The sequence below is a fragment of the Mustela nivalis genome (genome assembly GCF_964662115.1).
Source record: "Mustela nivalis genome assembly, chromosome: 17".
Lineage (NCBI taxonomy): Eukaryota > Metazoa > Chordata > Mammalia > Carnivora > Mustelidae > Mustela > Mustela nivalis.
Window position 1 is genome coordinate 40,271,656 of NC_139036.1, and position 20,712 is coordinate 40,292,367.

Genomic DNA, 20,712 nt, shown 5'->3' on the forward strand with positions numbered 1-20,712 from the left:
TCTGGATGGCTGCTGCCCTCTACACTCCCCATCCCCACATGCACTTAGGGCAAAAACATTCAGGTGAGGGACCCAGGAGCTCTAGTCCTCCAGGTCCACCACCCCAGAAACAAGGAGAGTGGAGAAATGGTTTGAGTGCCACGTGAGGCAGGATACACAGGCCAGCAGTGACAGCAGTCCGGGGTCCACATCCTGCCAGCTGGTGATGACAGAACTGACACAGACACCTGCTGACTTTCTCACTCTTGATGTTATCGGGCTGGGGCTGGGGTGGCCCCCATTCCCTGCCCCCCCCCCAAAGTAGACCTCTTTCATCCCCCAAAGCTGGTCAGCTAGGACATCAGTGGAGAAGGGCACCAGATGGAACTCAGGAACTCAGCCACTCTCTCTCAGGAGGTGCTGGTCGGCAGCTGAGCCCACAGGGGCAGAAAAACGGGATCTCACCCACTGAGTAATGCCTGCGACACCCCACTTCACCTCAGTCTCCCATTTTCTCAGGCTCTACTTATGAGGGAACGGGTAAGACTTGGGGCTGATGGGAAGCTGTGGCTGAAAGTGGCCACATAGCTCCCATCAGCCTTGACCCTGATGCTTGAGAGAGCTGCAAAACAAAGCACTCTATCCTGTTGAATAACCAGCTCGGGGCCCAGCTTCCTCCCGCACCCGCCCCTTCACACTCCCCTGCATGCAGCTCCCACAGGGGCCAGGCTTGCTGCATGGCAGGAACGAAGAACCAGGCTCTGGAGGCGGCTGCAAAGGACATGACGGCGGTTTTATATGTGGCCAAATACTTCTAGGGGAGTACAGATGGACAGACAGACAGATGGGGGCACAGGACACCAGACAGGGAGGGAGGAAGGTTGGGCAGTGGTGTCTTCTAACCAGTGAGTGGAAGCTGCACCCCACCCCCAGTGGGGGGGTGGGACAACATTGGCACAGGAGGTGGCGAGACAGGCGTGAGGGGCCCATCCCTGAGGCGGGCAGCTGGGCAGGGCCCAGTCCTCGTTGGCACAATCGGCTCTCTCTGGCCCAGCTGGGTGCTGGGGAGGGGCAGGGCTGCTGGGCTGGAGGGATGCTAGGCTGAGGAACACTTGGGAGGCCGGGAGGATACCAAGGCCTCTCCTGGGGGGAGTGGACGTGGGTATAGGACAGGATCACAAGAGGCAAATAGAACAGCAGCAGCAGCCAAGCCCCCCAGGGGAGATCCGAGGTCCCAAGATGACCCCTGGGGTGGTGATCACCTCTTGGGCACCAACCTGCAGGGCCTCTCCCCTGGGGCCTCCGGGTGATAGTGAAGGAGCAGTTTTTTGGTTTCAAAATGAGGCGGACTAGTGTTCCACGGGTGCCATACCCAGATGAAACGGGGTCGGGAGCTCAGACACAGAGGGGCCTCCTCTTCTGATGGCAGTAGGCAAGGGAGGTTGTAGGCAAAGCTCATTCCTGGGGTGGGCGAAGGCCGAGGCATGGATGTGGAGGGGTGGGTAGCAGGGTCTCTGGCTGCCCGCTCTTCAGGGGTCCGGGTCGGGCTCCAGCAGAGGTCAGGACATTTGATGCCTGCGCTCTCTACCCAGACAACTCCCCAAGACAAGCTCCCCATGGGTCTTCCATTCTCTACCTTTCACCCACCAGACAACGGTGCCAGGAAGCTGGGAGAGAGGTGGGCACGGGGAGGGACCCTGGATCTGGGGTTTGGGGAAGACAGCCCTCATGAGAAGGAGTCTACACTCTCCCTCTCCAGGAAAAGCCCCCTCACCCTTCCCAAATACTCCAGGTTGGGGAAAGAAAGGGCTACCCCATTTAGGACCCCCATATAGAGCCCCAAGTAGAAAGAGTTAAGGAAGTGCACCTTTTCTCTGGGAGTGAGGGGAGAGAGCCCCCTGAAGCGGGGGAAAGGGGACACTGCAGAAAGGTGGGCATCCCCCCATGCATCCACATCAGGGAGGTGAAAACCTACAACCAGGCTTTAAGGGAATCCTGGGAGCTAGGATGCTACCGCAAAAGAAACCCCAAACATCCGGTGAAGGCATCTGAGAGGGAGGCAGCGCCCCCTGGAGGAAAGATACACCCCCGGTGGCGAGCCCCTCGGTCCCGTACCTCCCCAGGGCTCAGAGCCCTTCCCCACCCCCCACCGCGTGGCCTCTGTTTCTCAGCGGATGTAGACACCTCGCCCCCAGCCTTCCAGCTCATTCTTGTTGCGCCCCAAAACGGGACCCCCACCCTCGGCGCAGTAGCGGGCCTTATTCCGGCCGCGGTTTCGGTTGTCGGTCAGCTCCTCTTCATAGTCTTCTTCCTCATCCTCCCAGGATCCCTGCCGGGCCGGTGGGGTGCTGCCCCCTGCAGGGTCTCCAAGCCCTGGGCCCTCTGAGGGGTCCGTTTCCATGTCCACACATGAGTCTCCCAGCTCCGTGTAGGCAGAGTTTCGGTTGCCAGGAGTGTCGGCATCAAACGTGTCTTGGCGAGACAGTGCCCGCAGGGTGCCTGCCCGGCCTGGTGGGTGGCTGCTGGGGTAAAGGCCTGGGGGCTGGCCCAGCTCCCCGGGGTACTCGTGCACGCTGGCGTGCTCCCCCGTGGCCCGCTCCAGCGACTGGTCCCCGGAAGGAAGGTAGGGTCCCTGGTTAGCAGACGGACAGCACACACCATGCAGATCAGGCAGGGGTGAGAGAGACACAACAAAGCAAGGCAGGTTAGTGATGGCACCAAGACATCCAGCCTGGCTAAAGGGGGTGGGCAGCTGGGCAAAGGGCTCTACAGCCCAGCCAGAGGACAGACCTCAGGGCCTTTGCTCCTCTAAAAAGAAACCTCTGGATGTCCACCCAACCTTTGTAAGACATGAGGAGCCATGAACTCTTCCGGTAACCATGGTAGAAAGCCCATGAATAATTAGTCATTGCTTCCTCAATGCACGTCATTAATGCTGTCTCGGGCTAAATCATCATTAACAGCTCATTAGCATTGCCACTGGTTAGTGGTTGATTCAGTTAGTCACTGCTCCAGTTTTCCAAATATACTAAGCGGACTGCAGCTTGAGCTCACTAACCCCAGCTCCTTCAGCTCAAACCAGACCCTAATCACAGGCTTCCACAGCCCCACACCTCCCCTCTCCATTCCCTAGCCAGAGGACAAAGTCTCCAAAATTGATAGGATTCCTGCCCTGACCCCAGCAAAAAAACCAAAGCAGTAGCCTGGGGAAAGCTGGCGGGTCTCCACCCCCAAACCCCTCCACACACAATCCCCTCCTCTTCCCCTGCCCCCAGAGACAATGAGGTGGCCCAACACACTCAGCTCCAAATGCCACATAAAGGTGATCTGATGGTCACGGCCACCACAGAAGCAGCTGGGTGGGGTGCAAGAAGGCCTGGGTTCTAGTGTCATCCCCGGTCACTTCAAGCTGTGTGACCCTGAGCAAATGACTCTCCTCTCTAAGGCCCAGTTTCTCTGTGGTGGTATGATGAGGATTAGACCAAAAGTTTCTAAGCTGTTCTCTGGTGACCCAAGGTGGCGGGAAGGGTACAGAAGTGCTTCAGGGGTCCCTGTAGAGGTGAAATGGAAGCCAAGCCACCAGCTCCCTCCGAGCAGAGCAAGGACACTATATACTGAGCTTCCTTAGAAGTCTCAATGAAGTTAAACAGGGAGCTACTGTATGAGCCAGCAACTTCCCTCTTAGGTATCAATCCAGGAGAACTGGAAATGTATGTTCACATAAAAGCTTGTACACAGGGGCGCCTGGGTGGCTCAGTGGGTTAAGCCTCTGCCTTCAGTTCAGGTCATGATCTCAGGGTTGTGAGATTGAGCCCCGCATTGGGCTCTCTGCTCAGCAGGTAGTCTGCTCCACCCACGCCCCGCCCCCGCCTCTTGGCCCACTTGTGATCTCCCTCTCTGTCAAACAAATAAAAAAAAATTAAAAAAAAAAAAGTTTCAATGAACAAATGAGCTCTGTTACTGAAAACAAATCTGAAAAGCAATGGTCTTAGAATGATTTCATGGCTTTCTCCTGGCTCTAATCTAGAATCAAATACTTAATGGTGTGAGCTCAGAGATGGGAAGCAGCTCCCAGGGGAGGAGATCCAGCCTAGGGCAGGGCCCCCATAGGAGGGCCTTTCCTGGAATCTCTTTCACTGGGAGAAGGATGGAAGGTAGGGCATCAACTCACATAAGATGCTTCATTCTGGGTCCCCTCTCAGGAAACTCCTGGGATTAGGGCTCTGAGAGAAAGGACAGTTTCTCTGGGTTAAATGGTTCTGCTCTGTGGGAACGGCCTGGGGCTGACGGGCCTTGCTCTGTTGGGTCTAAAATGGGGGGGGGGGGTGCTTGGCTGGCTCACTTGGTAGAGCATGCAACTCTTGATCTCAGGGTTGTGAGTTTAAGGCACACTTTGGGTGTAGAGTTTACTTAAAAAACAAAACAAAACAAAACATAAATTTAAAAAATAAAGACAAAATGGCTGTGAAGTCCAGTGAAGGAAAATATCAATCTTCCATATGTTTTTCTCCTAATCACCTGTCTTATAATAATACCCCAATCAGGCCTCATATCCAAAAGCCCTTAGGGCAGCAGCTGTAGTCCTGTGGGACAGGCCAGGCCCAGGGAGGCACCCCCCCCCCATCCCATCAAAAACCACAGACACCAGAAGCTGCCACTCACCACATTTTTTACAAAATAAACCTCTTCCCTTCTTCCCCATGTTTCCTGAGCTCCAATCCCGAGCCTTGGACAGGAGGGGAGATGGGTGGGACACCTACATGGCATGCTCCTGCTGCTGGGGCACGGACCTGGCCAGCTGCGAGGCCTCCAGCCCGCCCCAGAAGCTGAGATTTCTCCTGAGTGAGGTGAGCACCTGTACCTGGAGGTTGGAGACAGGGGCAGGGCTGGCGGCCAGAGCTGCAGTAGCCATGGTACGGTTCAGCAGCGGATTGGGCGGAGTGCTGCTGGGCGGGTGTGTGGCCTTCCAATAGGCTTCCAAATATTCGGCCAAGTGCTCGCAGGCATCCTCCAATTGGTTCTCGTCCAGGATGATGTCAAACATTTCCTGTGGAGTCGGGGTTAGGGGGCGGGGCTGGGATGAGCCGGGCGTGACCGAGGGGGTGAGGGTGTGGCCTGGGTGCAGTGGGTGGAGTCAAAGGGTTGAAGGACAAAATTAAAAAGAAACCTCTGGATGTCCAGGAAGAGGACGACTCTCAGATATAGACACTGGCAGAACTACAAAGGGTCCTGGCACCCAGACAGTCCAACCCTCTCGTCCTAGATATAAGGCAACCAAGTCTGGAGGCCGACTTGATGCCCCACACAGAACTGGGCTTCTGGGGCTCAAAAGCCATCTCTGACTGCCTGTCCGGCGCTCCTTTCCCGGAAGACCAGTTCACTCCCATAGACCCCACCCTGGTGCTCCTGGTGACTCTGTCTCTCATGCAGGCCAGAGGAAACAGGAGAACCCAAATATCCCCCCTTCCCCGGGGTCTGGGCACTCACGGGGGGGCACTGTGCCAGCTTCTCTGAGGCCGCTATTTGGACATTGAGGTGTTTGGATTGAGACTTCCCTCGGGACTTGATGAGCCTCTGAAGTACCTGGTTTGAGGGGAGAGAAGAGGAGCTAGAGGGATCTCGCAGTGCACCAAGTCAGAGAAGCAGGTCAGGGTTGGGGAGGGAGGGAGGGACGCTAGATGACTCTCAGCCCTGACCACCTCTTCCGAAATGACCTCGCCAGGCCTGTGTCCATCCTAACACAATGCTCAGGCTCTCTCCCGGGTCTCATGCCAGCCTCTCCTGGGAAGTGGCTCTCTGAAAGGCAGCGATTCAGCTTCCTGATCCCTGTCACCTTTACAGCCTTCACTGTCCAGGCAGGCACCCGCATGGGAACAGCAGCAGCTATCTTTGATGGGACACTTGCTGCGAACAGGCGCCGTTCTGCGCTTTCCACATGATCAGCTGGTTTAGTCCTGATAATATCTCATGAGGGAGCCACTATTATTATTCTCACCTCCACAGCAGTAATGATAATGGTAATAATAACTAAACAGAAAGCCATGACCTTCACTAAATGATCAAACTTAATGTCACCAACAGCACAACGGACACCTCAAGCATCTTGAAAGACACGTCACGCCAAAATGCAAAACCTAAGCCTCATCACAAGCATACATCAAGCAAACCCACACTGAGGAACAGTCTACGGAGTCTGTGGTCTGTACTCTTCAAAAACGGCAGTGTCGTAAAAATCCAAGAAAGGCTGGGGAACTGTTCCGGTTTAAGAATGTGAAAGAGAGGGGTGCCTGGGTGGTTCAGTGCGTTAAGCACCTGCCTTTGGCTCAGGTCATGATCTCGGGGGCCTGGGATTGAGCCCCAAGTAGGGCTCTCTGCTCAGCGGGGAGTCTGCTTCTCCCTTTCCTTCTGCCCCTCTGCCTCCCACTGCTTGTGCTCTCTCTCTCTCACTTGAGTTCTTTCTCATTCAAATACATAAATAAAATCTAAAAAAAAAAAAAAGAATGTTAAAGAGATAAGGCAACTAAATGTAACACGTGATCCTGGATTGAGGGAGAAATTGCCATAAAGAACATTATTGGGGCAATTGAAAAATGAAGGACTAAAATATTTCTGGAATTTGGCAATTGTACTGTGGTGATGTAGATTAATGTCCTTGGTTCTTAAGAAACACACATTGAAATACTTAGGAATAAAGACATGGTATGGTATCTTCAACCTACTCTCAAATGATTCAGAAGGAAAAAATATATATAAATACACATATACATAACACATACATAAAGTAAACGTGGCAAAATGTTCACAATTAGTGAATCTGAAGAAAACTAAGTAATATACTTTAAATGGCTGAATTGAATGGTATGTGAATGATCTCAATAAAGCTGTTAAAAAAATTACTGAATCTGAGTGAAGGGCATTCAAAGAATGGCAGTTCCTGGTACTATTCTGGCAACCCTTCTCTAGATTTGGAATTATTTCAAAACAAAAATATTTTAAAGGGGGGGGGGTGCCTGGGTGGCTCAGTCCAGCACCTGCCTTTGGCTCAGGTCATGATCCCGGGGTCCTGAGATTGAGTCCTGCATCCGGCTCTCTGCTCAGCAGGGAGCCTGCTTCCTCCTCTCTCTCTGCCTGCCTCTCTGCCTACTTGTGATCTCTGTCTGTCAAATAAAAAAATAAATAAAATATTTTTTAAAAAGTAAAAAAGAAAAGAAAAGAAAAAGAATAGATACAGTGTTTAGTAGGTCCGGGTGTTTTGCATGCTTTTTTTTTTTGCACCTATGTCATCCTCACAACCACCACATGAGGATTCCTATTTTGCAGGCGAGGAAATAGGCACAGAGAGGTTAGGTGACTTTGCCAAAAGAGCACAGAGCGAGGAGTAGCAATGATGGTTGATTAACTCCGGGTGCCCTGGTTCCAGAGTCCCTATCTATCCTTCACCTCGGTCAGTGCCCCTGGGAGAAATGGAAGGATCAGTCACTTCCCAGCTCACAAAGTGTTTTTGTATCCATTAACTCATTAGATCTTTTCAACCACCCTAGGGAGGACTTCAATCCTATCTTCCCCTTTCTACTCCTTAGAAACTTAGGACTCAGAAAGGTCAGGGTATTTGGGTATTGCGCTCATAGGGTGTGTTCCGAAATGGGAACAGTTTTTTTTTTAAATATTGTATTTATTTATTTGACAGAGAATGACACACCAAGAGAGAGAACACAAGCAGGGGGAGTGAGAGAGGGAGAAGCAGGCTTCCCACAGAGCAGGGAGCCCAAAGGGGCTCGATCCCAGGATCCTGGGATCATGACCTCAGTAAATGACTGAGCCACCCAGGCGCCCCTAAAATCGGAACAGTTATCACCCTTGGTTGTCAGTCATGAATCAGACAGAACTCGGGGCTCTCTCTATCATTACCTCAAATCCCCTCAACAATAACAAGGGAGGGACTTTAATTCCCATTTTACAGGGGAAGAAATTGAGGCTGAGGCTACATAAATCCTCCAGAGATCCCAAGCTCTGTAACAAAACAACAACCAAACAAACAACAAAAGTGAATGAATGAATGAATGAATGAATGAATAAGTCAACCAGGGCAAAGGCTTGAACCTAAGCTGTTTTCTCACTTCAAATCCTTCACCTGAACTTGCCCTCCATGTTTCTCAAATCCCCACTAACGCCTAGGAGGGGAAACTCACAGAGCTGCAACACAAAAAAGAAGTAAATCAGCCTTCCTACCGATTCATCTCTATCAAGGTCCAAGTGAGGACAATGCAGCAAAAAGGGACAAAATCAAATGACAGAAAAGACCTCCCAACTGCCAAGTAGTTGGGTGACACTGTGACCAAAAAAAAGGCACAGTTTTCTGGACCAAGGCCGGGAGGTCAACCAGAGTGGAGACAGGGGGCTGGCCTGCATGACCCTACAATGATACTTATACCCGCTAATACATAATGGGGCACATTATACCAGACCCTTTGCTAAGTGTTAAGCATTCACATTAGGTTCGATTTTCACAATGTCCATTTGATGGAGTTTTACAGAGGAGGAAAATAAGGCTCAGGGAGATTGGGTCACACAGTTAATAAGCAGTTGCTGGGACTGAAAGACAGGTCACCCAACTCCAGAGCACTCTTGTCCCTACTAGGGTCAGGCTCTCATACCCACCTTTGGAGAGGTGATCTTAATGTAAACAATGATGGGGGCCAGTGAGGTCTTGGAGAGCTGGGCTGGGTGGTTGATGGTGTCAGCATCCAAAGCGACCAACTGAAGGGTCCGGGCCAGCTCGAAGATTCGCTCGATCTCGCTCTGAACCTCAGCTGCGGGGCGCAGAGTCACGGGGAAGGGGGAATGTAGGGGGGCCTCCCCAAGAGGCAACGGACAATCCAGCCCTTCTGGAGACGCACCCCCTCCACCCTCCCCTCCCACATCGCAGGGTGGGCTCACCCAGGCTAGAGCGTGTGTTGGAGCGCTCAATGATGATGTGTTTGCTGGGGTTGTTGAGGACCGAGCGCTTAGCCAGCGAAATGTCCGCTGTCACACGAGTGATGGAGATCCTGAGGGACGGAGCAAGGGGAGTAAGGGGTCAGGGTGGGCTCGAGTGCTCTGCCCACGCCCCCAGGCTCCAGGCCTTCCTCCTAGCCTTCAGTCCAAGGAAGTCCAGGATCATCATTCAAGCCCACCCTGCCCATCCCCAGTAGCAGAGGACCACAGTGGGAGTGGGGAGCCAGCTCCCAAGGTCTTACCTGCCATCAAATCGATGCTTCAAGAAGTCAAATAAAGCTTTCTGCATCATGTCTGTAACCTGAGGTTGGGGGTTGGGGTGGGGGAGGAAGTCAGGTGTTTAAAGCCACTCAGGAAGGGTAGACTACTAAGTACGTACACCCTCACATTCCATTTTCTTATTTAATTCCTGAGATAAATGGGCCCCTGGGGGAGGTGGGGGGTTCCTTCTGGGTCTGAGGAACTTCCAATGGGGTCTCTGATTCCAAGGGTTCTTCTAGGTGGATTCTCTGGGAAGACCCTTCCGGGGGTGTCTTGGGGGAGGCAGAAGACTGGACCCTTCTGGGTCTCCCTGTGGGTCAGACCCCTTTGGGGGCTTCTCTGAAGGTCTGTAGCCCTCTGGAGAGATACCCTGGGAATCTGGGCCCTTCCAGGAGATCTCCCTGGAGTTTGAACCTTTCTGTAGCATCTTTCTAGAGGTCTGAGCCCCTCTGGATCCACTCCCCTCTATGGGCTCCTACCTCGTAGCCCTTGAGCGACGGTCCCACCAGGACGATGGGTCTCATGGAAGGTACCACGTCATAGGGGGGCACATGCTCTGTCTGAGGTGGAAGCAGGGAGGGGGAACCCCACAGTGGAGATGGCATTAGCCCCTCTTCCGCAGCCTCCAGGCTCCCCCATGCATCCTCTCCTCCCCCTGCTCCCAGAGCCCAGATGTGGGGGATCAGGAGGGATGGCCAAGGAGAACCAGGGTGAGGGAAATGGGGGGGGTGGGTGGGGAGGGCACGAGAATGGGTGTTAGAAGGTCCCACTAGCTCATCCCAGGGGGTGGGGAGGGGTACACAGAAAGCTGTGATACTCACCGACTTCTGCTTCTGTTTGGCTGGGTCCAGAGATTGCCAAGAGTGGGGAGCGGGGGAGAGAGGGGAGGGCACCCAGGCAGGGGCAGAGGGCAAGGAAGGAGCCAGGACAAGAGAGGGAGGGAGAGCGGGCAGACGAGGAGAGATAACAAGGCATGCGTGTTAGTGACAGACAGAGCCAGAGAGAGCGGACGGGACCCCGTGCCAAGGGGGAGCCAAAGATGGCCCAAGATCAGGGCTGGGAGAAGGACTGACAGTCAGTCCAGTGGACTTGGGAATATTCCGACATGCCCTTCCCCTTTCTGGGTCTTGGGAAAAGTTCTGGAAAGGGTGACAGCCCATAATTTGGTCCCCATCTCCTGCCTCTAGCGCAGTCCAACCTGCCCATTGTAAGCGTTCCTTAAACTGTCCCACTGTACAGCCAGTAGACCCCCATGTGCCCACCCTAGCCCCACGGAGTCCAAAAAAGATAAAGAGGGGTCACTTCCACTCTCCCCATCACACGCGGGGGTGGAGGGCAGATACAGAACATCCCAATTTCATTACCACCAGCCCCTGCTTCTCGTGGTGCTGGGGCAAGAGGGTACAGCCTTCCAAGGGAAGGGGTGCTTCAACTGCAGGAAACATCCCTTCCTGGGGGTGGGCCAGGGTGGACTGGTGCGTTAAGCTGGACGTGCCTATTCCTGGTGCCATGCCAGCCTTCCCTGCTCCTTGGTAGGAGGCCATGCTCCCCAAAGAATCAGGCCAGAGCTGCATCTGAATCTGTTCTAGCCCCTCCCACTGCCAAAGAGCTGGGCCCTGACCCCCTGCCCTCTTGCCAGAACCCAGCAAGAATTACCTTCTTGAAGAAGGGGATGCGTTTGCCATGGGGTGGCGGGGTGGTGACACTGCTAACACTAGTCTTGGCAGAGCCGCTCTGCTCCCCGAGCTCTGCCTCCTCGTCCTCTAGCTCTAGGGGGTCTAGTTCAAAGGCTAAGTTAGTCATCTCATTACCTGGACCGCAGTCAGGAGAGAGGAGGGAGGTGAGGTGGGGAGGAGTGGATGGACATGGAGACACAAGTACAGAAGGCAGGGATGGGATGGGGAAAAAAGAAAGAAGAAGAGGTGAATGGAAAAGAGCTAGAAGAAATGAATGGGGATGGGGCAGGGGAGTCAGGCAGAGAGATGGAGCTCCCAAAGAAAGGGGAAGGAGAGACATGAGAGAATGGGCTCCAACAGGCCCAGCATGAGGGATGTCCTACTCTTCACAGGGGGCGGGGGGGGGGGGGGGGGGGGGTACTGCTGGGTGTGTTTGGAGGATTCAGGACTGGGGCGCCCCCTACTGCATGGAAAGGAGGGGACAGGCAGTGCGGAGACCACCCCACCCAGGAGCTCCCTGGCCCCACCCCCGCAGTTCTCCAAGGTGGCAGCAGCTCTTACCACTGGCAGGGGGCGTGGGGCGGCGGGTGCCAGTCACCACGTCTCCTAGGCTGGAACTGGAGTTGTCACCTGATTTGCTGTGTAGGCAGAGAGGCAAACGGAGCTGTGAGCGGAGGGGTGGGCGTGAGGGCGGGGGAAGCTTGTTCTCTCACAGGCTGCCTGCCCCCCACTCCCCTTGGAGATTCTCCAGCCCCACGGGTGACACCCACAGGCGGCTGGGCCCTCAGGGCAAGTGGTCAACCCTCATCCCCGAGTCCCAGTTGGAGGGCCCCCTTGTGGTCCCCAGCTAGACACCTGGAGCTGAGGCGGTTCTGGCGCAGCTTCTGTTCCTGCAGGAGGCGCAGGCTGTCCAGCTTGACAGGGCTGGGGATGAAGCCAACCTCACAGCCCTCCTTCACCAGTCGTCCGATCCACCAGTCGTTATTATATTTCTGTGGACAGCCACAGCAGGTGGGGTGGGAGAGAACAAGAGGGAGCTTGGAGGGGCAAGCCAGCAGCCACCCTAGGGGGAAACCACCCCGGGACCTGCCAAGCCTCTCCAGGGGGTGGCACCCCCCCTCACGCCACAAAGAGCCAGCCCCCAGGTCTCAGAACAACCCCAGGACCTGTATCCACTCAGTCCACAGATCACCCTACCCCCAGCAGGTCCTCATCCCACCATGGGTTCACCGTGCCCTGGAAAGGCAGGAAAAGGAGCAAATGCTGACACCCACAAGTGCCTGCACTCTGCCACTCCCCTTACAGATCTCATCCCAAACCCTCTCAATAGCCAGCCGTGTGACCTCGGCATCGCCACCCCATTTTACCAATGAAAGTTAGAGGCTCAGAGAGGGGAAGAGATTTCTCTAAGGTCACACAGCAGATTCAGCCAAATTCTGCTAGGCTCAGAAGTCTTTTTCCGCTAGAGCTCCGGCTGCCCCTCTCCTGGTACCTGCTACCCGCACCCCCCTCCCGCCCCACCCTTCCAGACACCGAGTGCTCTCTCCACCTCTTTGATGTGCAGGAAGTCCTTGGGCTCGAAGGTGATGGCCACTCCCTGCACTGGCACCTCATCCCCAGGAGATGGGTTATAGCCGACATTTGTCCGCACAGCAAACGCCACCGGCTTGGTCTAGAGGTGTACAGGGAGAATGACAACAGGAGGGTTAAGCCACAATGTACTGGGATGGGGATGATGTGAAGATTTTCTGTGTTGATTGTTAGAAAGTATACTGAATGGTTTAAGTAGGTTTTTGTTTTGTTTGTGTTTTTGAGATTTTATTTATTTATTTGACAGACAAAGATCACAAGTAGGCAGAGAGGCAGGCAGAGAGGAGGGAGGGGGAAGCAGGCTCCGTGCCAAGCAGAGAGCCCGATGTGGGGCTCGACCCCAGGACCCTGGGATCATGACCTGAGCTGAAGGCAGAGGCTTAACCCACTGAGCCACCCAGACACCCCTGGTTTAAGTAGTTTTCCTGTCTATATGTTAAATTTCACAGCTTAAAAAAAAAAAATAGAATTTGGCCTTCTCAGAATGGAGGGAGCCACTGGGGATTGGACGTAGTAGTCTGGAATGACATCTGGAAAGAATATTAGTAATAATAATAATAATAACTGCAGCTACATTTATTGTGCCAGGGCCTGTGTTACATGTTTTACAAGCATTACCTCATTTATTCACCACAAAAACCTTAGGAAATTAACTGCTAGGAGCTCCTGGTGGGTTCAGTCAGTGGAACACATGACTCTTGATTACGGGGTTGTGAGTTTGAGCTCCATATTGGGTGAAGAGATTATTATAAAAAAACAAAAATTAAATTAAATCTTAAAAATTTTTTTTAAAAAGTGAGGGTCACCTGGGTGGCTCAGTCATTTAAGCATCTGCCTTCAGCTCGGGTCATGATCCCAGGGTCCTGGGATCGAGCCCTGCACGCAGGAAGCCTGCTTCTCCCTCACCCAATTCCCCCTGCTTGTGTTCCCTCTCTCACTGTGTCTCTCTCTGTCAAATAAATAAAATCTTTATAAATAAATAAATGTTAACTACTATTATTATCTTCATTTTAATGAATGAGGAGACCAAAGTTCAGAAAGTTTAATTAGCTCGCTTGAGATCACGCAGCTAATGAGGATCAATCCAGGACACACTGGACTCCAGAAAGAAGTGGAGAGTCTCAAGTTCCTATTACGTCTGGCAACATTATTAAGCACCTATTATACTACACATGAAGGCAAGTAGTATAGCCCACATTTTACAGGGGTAAGAGAGGGGCCCATCAAGGCCTTGGGGTATACCAGCTGAGAAGTGTCAGGGCCAACACTTGACCCTGGGTCTGTTCAGCCCATCTCTAAGGCCTGGGGTGGGGGAAATAGCGCCAGCACAGCCCCTTGACTCTGTATTTCTCACCTTGGCTTTCTCGAGCTGGGCTAATGCCTGGCGCTCTGCCTCCTTCCTTAGGGCTTCCCGGTCCTCCTCCAGAGACACGTCAGAGTCCGAGGGTCGGCTGGTGTAGGACTCTGCCGAGCCCTAAAAACAGATCAGGCTGACTCAGGGCCCACACTGCCTGCCGGCTCCTGGGCCTCAGAAGGCACAGAGGGGCCACCCCTCATGGATCCCTCAAGCCCCAGCCACCCCAGCGTGATGCCACAAGGGCTAGGAAAAGGTGGTATTTACATGAGAGGAACAAGGGACTGAGATTGGCAGGCCCCTGGGAAAACTGTGGCCCCAGGAAAGGCGACAGCAGCAAGCAGGGGGTTAAAGCAGGTCCCAGGACAGCTGCTTGGGGCCCAGGGAGGGGTGGGAACCTGATAGGGGCATAGTGCAGGGAAGGAGTGCCAGGGGACGAGTCTCCACTCCCTGTTCCTCCTTCCCTCCCCTGTCCCCAAGACCACATGGGCTGAGACAGACTCAGGAGAAGCCCACTGAGTCCTTCCAGGGACAGTAGTCACTAGCACAGGCCTGAGCTCTCTGCACCATTGGCAGCGGGCAGTGTGCTCTGCAGGATGGGGCCACCAAAAATTTTGCTATCTTCTGCTCAAAGGTGAGAGGAGATAAAATCCTACCTCCCTAGCCAGAATCAGAGGAACCCCAATCCTCAGGCTCTTACAAGATCTAAAAAGAGAACCCAAGATTCGTAGGGTAGTGCAGGCAAAAGAGGCAAGTGAAGAGCAGAACATTGGGCAGGCCTTGCTCTGATACTAGGGCTGCTGGCTGCCAGGGTCTCAGCAGGTCCACAAGTCTAGCTATGCCAGGAAGCTGGCCTTGACCATGTGGACCATCCCAGAGCACAAGGAATTCCCTCAGGGATGCAGGCGCATGGGTGAGACCCAAAGTGTCAATGAACATGCTTATTCACGGGCGTGCTTGGGTGTGCAACTTCAAGTGCATTTAGGAGGGTGTTCTCCAGTATGTGCTGGATATGCACAACTGAATGCAGACAGGTGCACCTAAGCACGGCCGGAGAGGCAGGGGGCACCCTAGGTGTGAATGTCCCTGACTGTGTGGGGCACATGAGGGCAGGAGTCAGGAGGTATAAATCTACACAAATGGGGTGGTGCGGGGACAGGGGCAGGAGGGGATGCGGAGAAAGAGCTGGACTAACCCATGTCGGGGGTCCTTCCTGAAACCATGAAAGGGTCACTTGGCCAGGAATGTCTAGGGGACCTGGGAAAGGGAGAAAACAAAGTCCCAACTTCCCCAGAGGGTCCTGTCATTAGCTAGGGACGCTGCCCACTCCTTTCCCAGCCAAATCACAAAAATGGGAGACTTGTGAAGGTGCAAGATTGGGATGGGGGTGGGGGTGGGGTCAATAATAAGAGCCGGAAAAGACAAAAGTGAAGGAGGGTGAAAACCAGCTCATCTCCACTCTCCACCCATCCTGATGAGAGCACTAAGAATCAGGGAGACAGGTGCCCAGAGAGCCGGAGAAACAGACCCAGAGACAGCATGGCAGACAGGCATTTACTGATCCTTACAGAGATGTGTGCGTGCATACGCGCATACACACACACGCACGCGCACGCACACGTGCAGACACTCACGCGCACCCAGTAGACATATCAGAAATGGCAGGAGCAGGGTAACAGCGAGGAGGCAAGGAGACAGGCTAGAGTGAGGGTTCCCCCCATCAGCTATCCCTCCGGGCCTGCTCCCACCCACCCCAATTCCCACCCCATCCCTAGCTCACCACTACGAGGGTCCGGCTGGGCGCCTCCATCCCGGCGCCCTCAGTGCCTGGCCCTGCCGGCCTAGGGGGTGGCCCAAACTGCCCGTTCCCCCAGGGGGCTCAGGTTACAAGCAGAGTTGCTACATGTGCAAACTGCTAGGGTATATTTAGCTCAGAGATGTGGCAAGGCCTGCCCCCCCCCCCAACTCCCTGCCACCTACTAGGGGTCAGAGCTAGGGAGCTGAGAGGAGGAAGGAATGAAGGCTGGGGGTCTGATGTCCTTGTGGGGGGCAGGGGCAAACACTGAATGAAGGAACCAAGGGCTCTTTTCTGTCAAGAGGAGTTACACCGAGCATAGCGTCATTCCTCCTGGCTCTGGCCCTGGCCCAGTCCTGCAACAGGAGGGATGAGGAAAAGACTGAAGAAAGAACTTCCTGTCTGTGTGCTTAGAAGATGCTGGGATGAAGGGCTCCTTGTCTGACCCTCTCAAGTCAGGCCCGGGCTCACATGTGCCAAGTGTTGTGGAGACAGAAGAGTCATAAAGGGCCTCATTCCACAACCTGGAATCAGTCGGTGGGTGTGCCTGGCACCACCCTCTCTATCCAGCCCGAGGAGGTGGGGGACTGACCTCCCTACTGTCCTCTGCCCTCCTATGCCCTGCCCATTTCCCCTTTTGGTGTACTCCCTTTGCTCGTCTGATCCCAAGGCTCTCTCGCCTTTTTTGGGTACCAGGTTTTGTTGAGATGCTCTGTAGTCATAGCAACCACATGGTTCTCTGGCTGCCTCTCCCTGAGCCTGAGATGGCCTGGGGTCGAGAAGGGGAGAGGAGAATGACATCTTCCTGACTGAGAAAAGACCCCAGAAAGCTATCCAGCCTCCTGCAGCCAGGGGTGCTGGGCTAGAGTCCTCTCTAAAACCAACCCCCTCCTGCCCTGACCCCCTCCAACACACTTTCTCTTTGCATAGTCAAGAACAGTCAGCTGGACGGGCAGGAGGGCGCTTCCTCCTTGCCATACCTCACCAGGGCTCCAGGGACCCAAAGGACCTGGCTCCTCATCTCTTAGGCTCTGCCTCTACCCCACGCTGTCACAGGTTCTGGGGGAGGACATGGAAGCAGACAGCCGGCAGGGGGAGTGGGTGACAGCCCGAAGCAAGCTAGAAGGAGGCAGGCCAGGCTGTCCCTGAATGAGATGACGCAGGCAGGCAGCAGGGGCTGGTGCCTGGAGCTGGGGGAGGGGCAGGGCGGGGGCTGAGGGAGTGGGTGCAGGCTGACAGTGTGTGTAGGAGAGGTCACCGGGGGAAAGGTGATGGGGTGGTTCCGGCCAGGTGACAAATGATGACAGGGGGAGGGTGCCTGGAGAAAAGCCTCAGCCCCAGCTCACCAGTGCTGGTCTCCACCAAGCAGCCCACCTCCTTCCTCTCAGCCCCGCCTCCCCATTACCTGGCGGACAAAACTGTTGGACGTGGTATCCGAGGACGTGCTCCCATCCGACCTTTTGAACCGCCCTTTCCTCTTGCTGTATTTGCCCTGGGGAAGCCAGGAATGGACAAGAGTGGAATCAGAAAGGGCCGTTCCCAACCCTCATCCCATCAGTCCCTGAGCTACAGCCAAGCTGCCCTGATCTGAGCAGCCCCACCTCCCCCATCTTCTTCCAGAGATGGTACAGCCCAGGGGGAGGGAGGGCCCAGACCACAGCCTTGGGGTGGGGGGACAGTAGGAGAGAACCTTAGGAAGCACACCCAGAAACCCCCAAACCAAGCCAGAGAGACTGGGAACAGGGAGGCGCTGAGAAGCTGGAGACTCATTAGGCAGCAAAGCTAATTAAGATGCTGGGCAGGCTGCTAGAGTCCTCCAGGGAAGGGAGAGGCTGCCTGCAGTGTGAGGGGGGCAGAGAGAGCTGGGGAAAGTCCCCCGCCCTTTTCCCCTCCCCTGGAGCAGAGGGGGGCTGATTGTGCCTGTGGCCCCCAGAGTGACAAGGAATCGCCAACCTGGGCCCAGCTTGGCTTATCCTGAACCCGAATCTTGCCTTCATTTTTCCGCAGAGTGGGGAGGGGAGTGGCAGCTCTCAGTTCTTGGAGACCCAAAACCAGATTTCTGGGGAAGGGGGGCCCAAGAGATGGGGCATGGAACTGTATTTGGAAAGGAAACATCTAACCCCAACCCAGCCCAGAGTCATGGGGGCAGGTTTGACAACACAGGCCCCCTCCCCACCAACACCAGCTGGACTGTTTCTCAGGCCCCTCTTCATCATCACGGTGGTCACACCTCTCCCCAAGGGGGAGAGGACTCAAGCTTCCACTCTCTAACCCCTGGCAGCCACTGCCCATAGCCAGTTCCCACCAGGCTGCATCAATCTGAATGCTCCTTGGCCCTGCCCCAAGACAAGACTAGGACACAGCCCCCACAAGGCCCGGGGGGTAGGCTAGCTCAGCCTCACTGGCTGGGCTTGGGCTTGGGCTTGGGTGTAGCAGACACTGCCTGACCTCTTGAGCAGCCACACATTCAGGTATTTCCAGGCCTCCTGTCAAGGGGGCTCGTCCTTGCCTTCCCTAACTCGCATACACACTTGGCCCCAGGCCAGTCCAGAGTGTGTTGGGGAGAGATGATGGGGGGTTCAGGCCCTCTAGACCCTTGCTTCCAGCCCCTATCCTAGAGTTTCTTTGCACAAGAAGCTAGATAAGACATAATCAGACTGAGGGCTCTGGTTCCTTGGGCCTGAGTACAAGAAGGAGCATGGGAGAGAAAGGTACCTGGGAACCCTTCAAAATTCCTCCCTCCCAGCCCCTTCTCTCAAACCACACACCCAACCTCTAGGACTGAGGATCCTTACAAACTTAAGAGAATCCTCCAGTGAGCCCCAGACTCTCTTTCACACCATCACCACCACCCCAGGATGGAAAAAGGGAGTGGCACCCAGAGAGACAAGGGACAGCTGAAAGGAAGGCCCCGGTCAGCTGCCTCCCAGGCTCCAAGGGGCCTAGGGTGGAGAAGAGAGGTATTTTTAGGTCTAACCTGACCCCCTCAACACATGATCATCAACCACATTTTCATGGTGGTTTCAGTTGCTCCAGGCTGGTCACAGCAAGAAAAGAGTTAACGGTATCCTACCCTTGGGATGTTGCCAGATTGGAGAATGGCCTTGTCCTAGAGAAATCCCTTGGCGCGACCACCCTAGACTCTGACCAGTCACCCCAGACCCGGCTGGTCACTCCGTGGGCCCGCACCACACCCAACAACACCCCTTCCTGGGGATAACCCGAGGCACCCACAGAGTGTGACTGGGGGTGGGCCGCAGACACCTCCCCAACCCCCAGGTAACAGGGCTTTCTCCCCTCCAGGACAGTGAGTTGGCATCCATCCAACTTTCCAAACTTTGGAGGCGTTTTCTAAGGCTGGGGGGGGGGGGTGGAGAAGGAAAGATAACGTGGGTGTTGGGGGAGGGAAGGCGGTCCAACAGGAGGATGTAGCTGAGGTGCCAGGATGGGGGCTTAGCCCGGGGCCGGCCCCTTCCCCACCCTCGAAAGGCCCGTGTCTGCGGCTCCGAAGGCCTGCTGGCACCGCCCTGACCACCGCCTCGGCCATCTCCCAGTGCCACCCCCGCCCCACCCACCCCCGCCTGGCGCCCCCCGAACGTGCTCTGCGTCGCCCCCTTGCTTGAGCTCTCTCTCTAGCCTCCCTCAACCCCTGGATACCCCGCCAGCACCCCCACTCTCCAGCCCTGGAGCCAGTACCAGAGCAGCAGGGACACTGACGCGAGGGAGCGGAGGCGAGGGTGACAGGCGGCCCGACCGTCCCCTCCCGGCTCCGCCAAACCGCAGCCCAACTCCAGGCCAAGCGCCCATCAATCATTAACCGGCAGGGACTGGGGGCGCGCAGGCGCCCCTCGCCCCTACGCGCCGGGCACAGAACTCCTTCTTCCCCGCGTCCCTTGAGCCGACCCCACAAGGTCCGCGGGAGCGGCCCCTTGCCCTCGGGCCCGGCCACCACACCTCACCTGCGGGCTGGGGTCGAACACCTCCATGGGGATCTCCTGGGAGGGTGGGTAAGGGCTCCGGGACATGCTGGTCTTCTGGACCATGGAGAGGAGCCTCCCCTCCGGCCGCCGGTCCGGCCCAGCCGGGCGCCCTCAGCGCATGAAAGAGGCCGTCGGAACCGAGAGCCGCGCAGCGCAGCCGGTGCCCGCTCCAGCCACCTGGCCCGGCCTTCGGCTGCCCTCTTCCTGCCTCGCGTCCCTCCTCCCGCTCTCTCCTCTGCCGCCGCCTCCTCCGCCCCTGAAGCCTCAGCATCTCCCCCCGCCCCCTCTGCTCCCACCTGCCCCTCCCTCCCTCCGCCCGCCCTCCCTCTGCCCGCCCCGGCCCCGCCCCTCGCAGCCCCTCCGCGGGCTCGGCACAGACAATAGGAGGGCGGCCGGAGGGAGGCACGCCCCTCCCGGCTCTGGAGGTGGGTCAGCGCCAGACTCCAACGGGCATGGGGTGAGAGCGGCCCACTCTGGGTCGTGGGGTCGGGTGGAAAGTGAGGCCTGGCCTTAGGGCAGGGACCGGGTACCGCGGTTTACCGGTGGATGCCGAGCGCCGCTGGAAGTGAAGTTTGGATTGGCACGCCGCCCCCCCCACCCCTCGCCCCACGCTTCGGTCCCAAACCGCTCTCCCTTCGCGGGTCTGCCCATTCCACTCCAGTGTGGGCCGCCGGAACTTCTCTCGTTGATCCTGGGACCCGGCTTTAACTCCTTTCTCCCCAGTGTGGTCACAGGCTGCCTTGAACCAAACAGAAAGGCCCCTCTGCCTCCAAAAGGACGATGCCCTCCGGAGGTGGAGGCAGAGTCTGAGACCCAGGCTGAGGTTGGGGTGATGAGAGTGTCCAAAGGGAGTCCCAACACAGAGAGCAATAAGAAATCCCAGGGACCCAGGAGTCTTCTGGCTTTTTCCCTTATATCCCCCCAGACCCTTCCAGAAGGCAAGGTGCCCGTTTCTTGGAAGAGAGAGGAAAAAGGAGGGAGAAATGTGGAGCTGAGAGAGTGACTAAAACCAGATCTAGAGACTTTTGACCTAGAATTGCTCCCCATTCATCCTTGATTTGGGGTCAAATATCCAAGGCCTGG

The 20,712-nt window shown here is 55.6% G+C and overlaps 1 protein-coding gene across 3 annotated transcripts; it reads right to left on the reverse strand.

The window, feature by feature from the left end:
• Positions 1–751: 751 nt before the first annotated feature.
• On the reverse strand, positions 752–19,945 carry CACNB1 (calcium voltage-gated channel auxiliary subunit beta 1). 3 transcript variants are annotated; one of them, XM_082704936.1, is made up of 14 exons: positions 19,609–19,945; positions 17,055–17,141; positions 13,855–13,974; positions 12,460–12,582; positions 11,766–11,902; positions 11,472–11,548; positions 10,891–11,045; positions 9,714–9,794; positions 9,216–9,274; positions 8,917–9,026; positions 8,638–8,789; positions 5,467–5,562; positions 4,841–5,026; positions 752–2,611 (listed from the first exon to the last, which is right to left on the reverse strand). In XM_082704936.1, exons 1-14 carry the CDS (start codon positions 19,690–19,692, stop codon positions 2,147–2,149), a joined length of 1,932 nt encoding a protein of 643 aa, XP_082561062.1. In that variant the 5' UTR covers positions 19,693–19,945; the 3' UTR covers positions 752–2,146. The 3 variants fall into 3 exon arrangements, with proteins under 3 accessions (XP_082561062.1, XP_082561060.1, XP_082561061.1); XM_082704934.1 differs by lacking the exon at positions 10,891–11,045 and adding an exon at positions 10,056–10,075 and having other exon boundaries at positions 19,609–19,942; XM_082704935.1 differs by lacking the exons at positions 9,714–9,794; positions 10,891–11,045 and adding an exon at positions 10,056–10,075 and having other exon boundaries at positions 19,609–19,941.
• Between the last annotated feature and the right edge of the window lie 767 nt (positions 19,946–20,712).

Bases quoted from the DNA above. Each gene is read 5' to 3' on its own strand.
- CACNB1 (XM_082704936.1), bottom strand. From the start codon at position 19,692: ATGGTCCAGAAGACCAGCATGTCCCGGAGCCCTTACCCACCCTCCCAG. The intron at 9,795-10,890 runs GTAATTCTTGCT...CTTCCACCTCAG, and splicing joins GCATCCCCTTCTTCAAGAAG to ACAGAGCATGTGCCCCCCTA. The intron at 5,027-5,466 runs GTGAGTGCCCAG...CCGACTCCACAG, and splicing joins AGCTGGCACAGTGCCCCCCC to GAAATGTTTGACATCATCCT.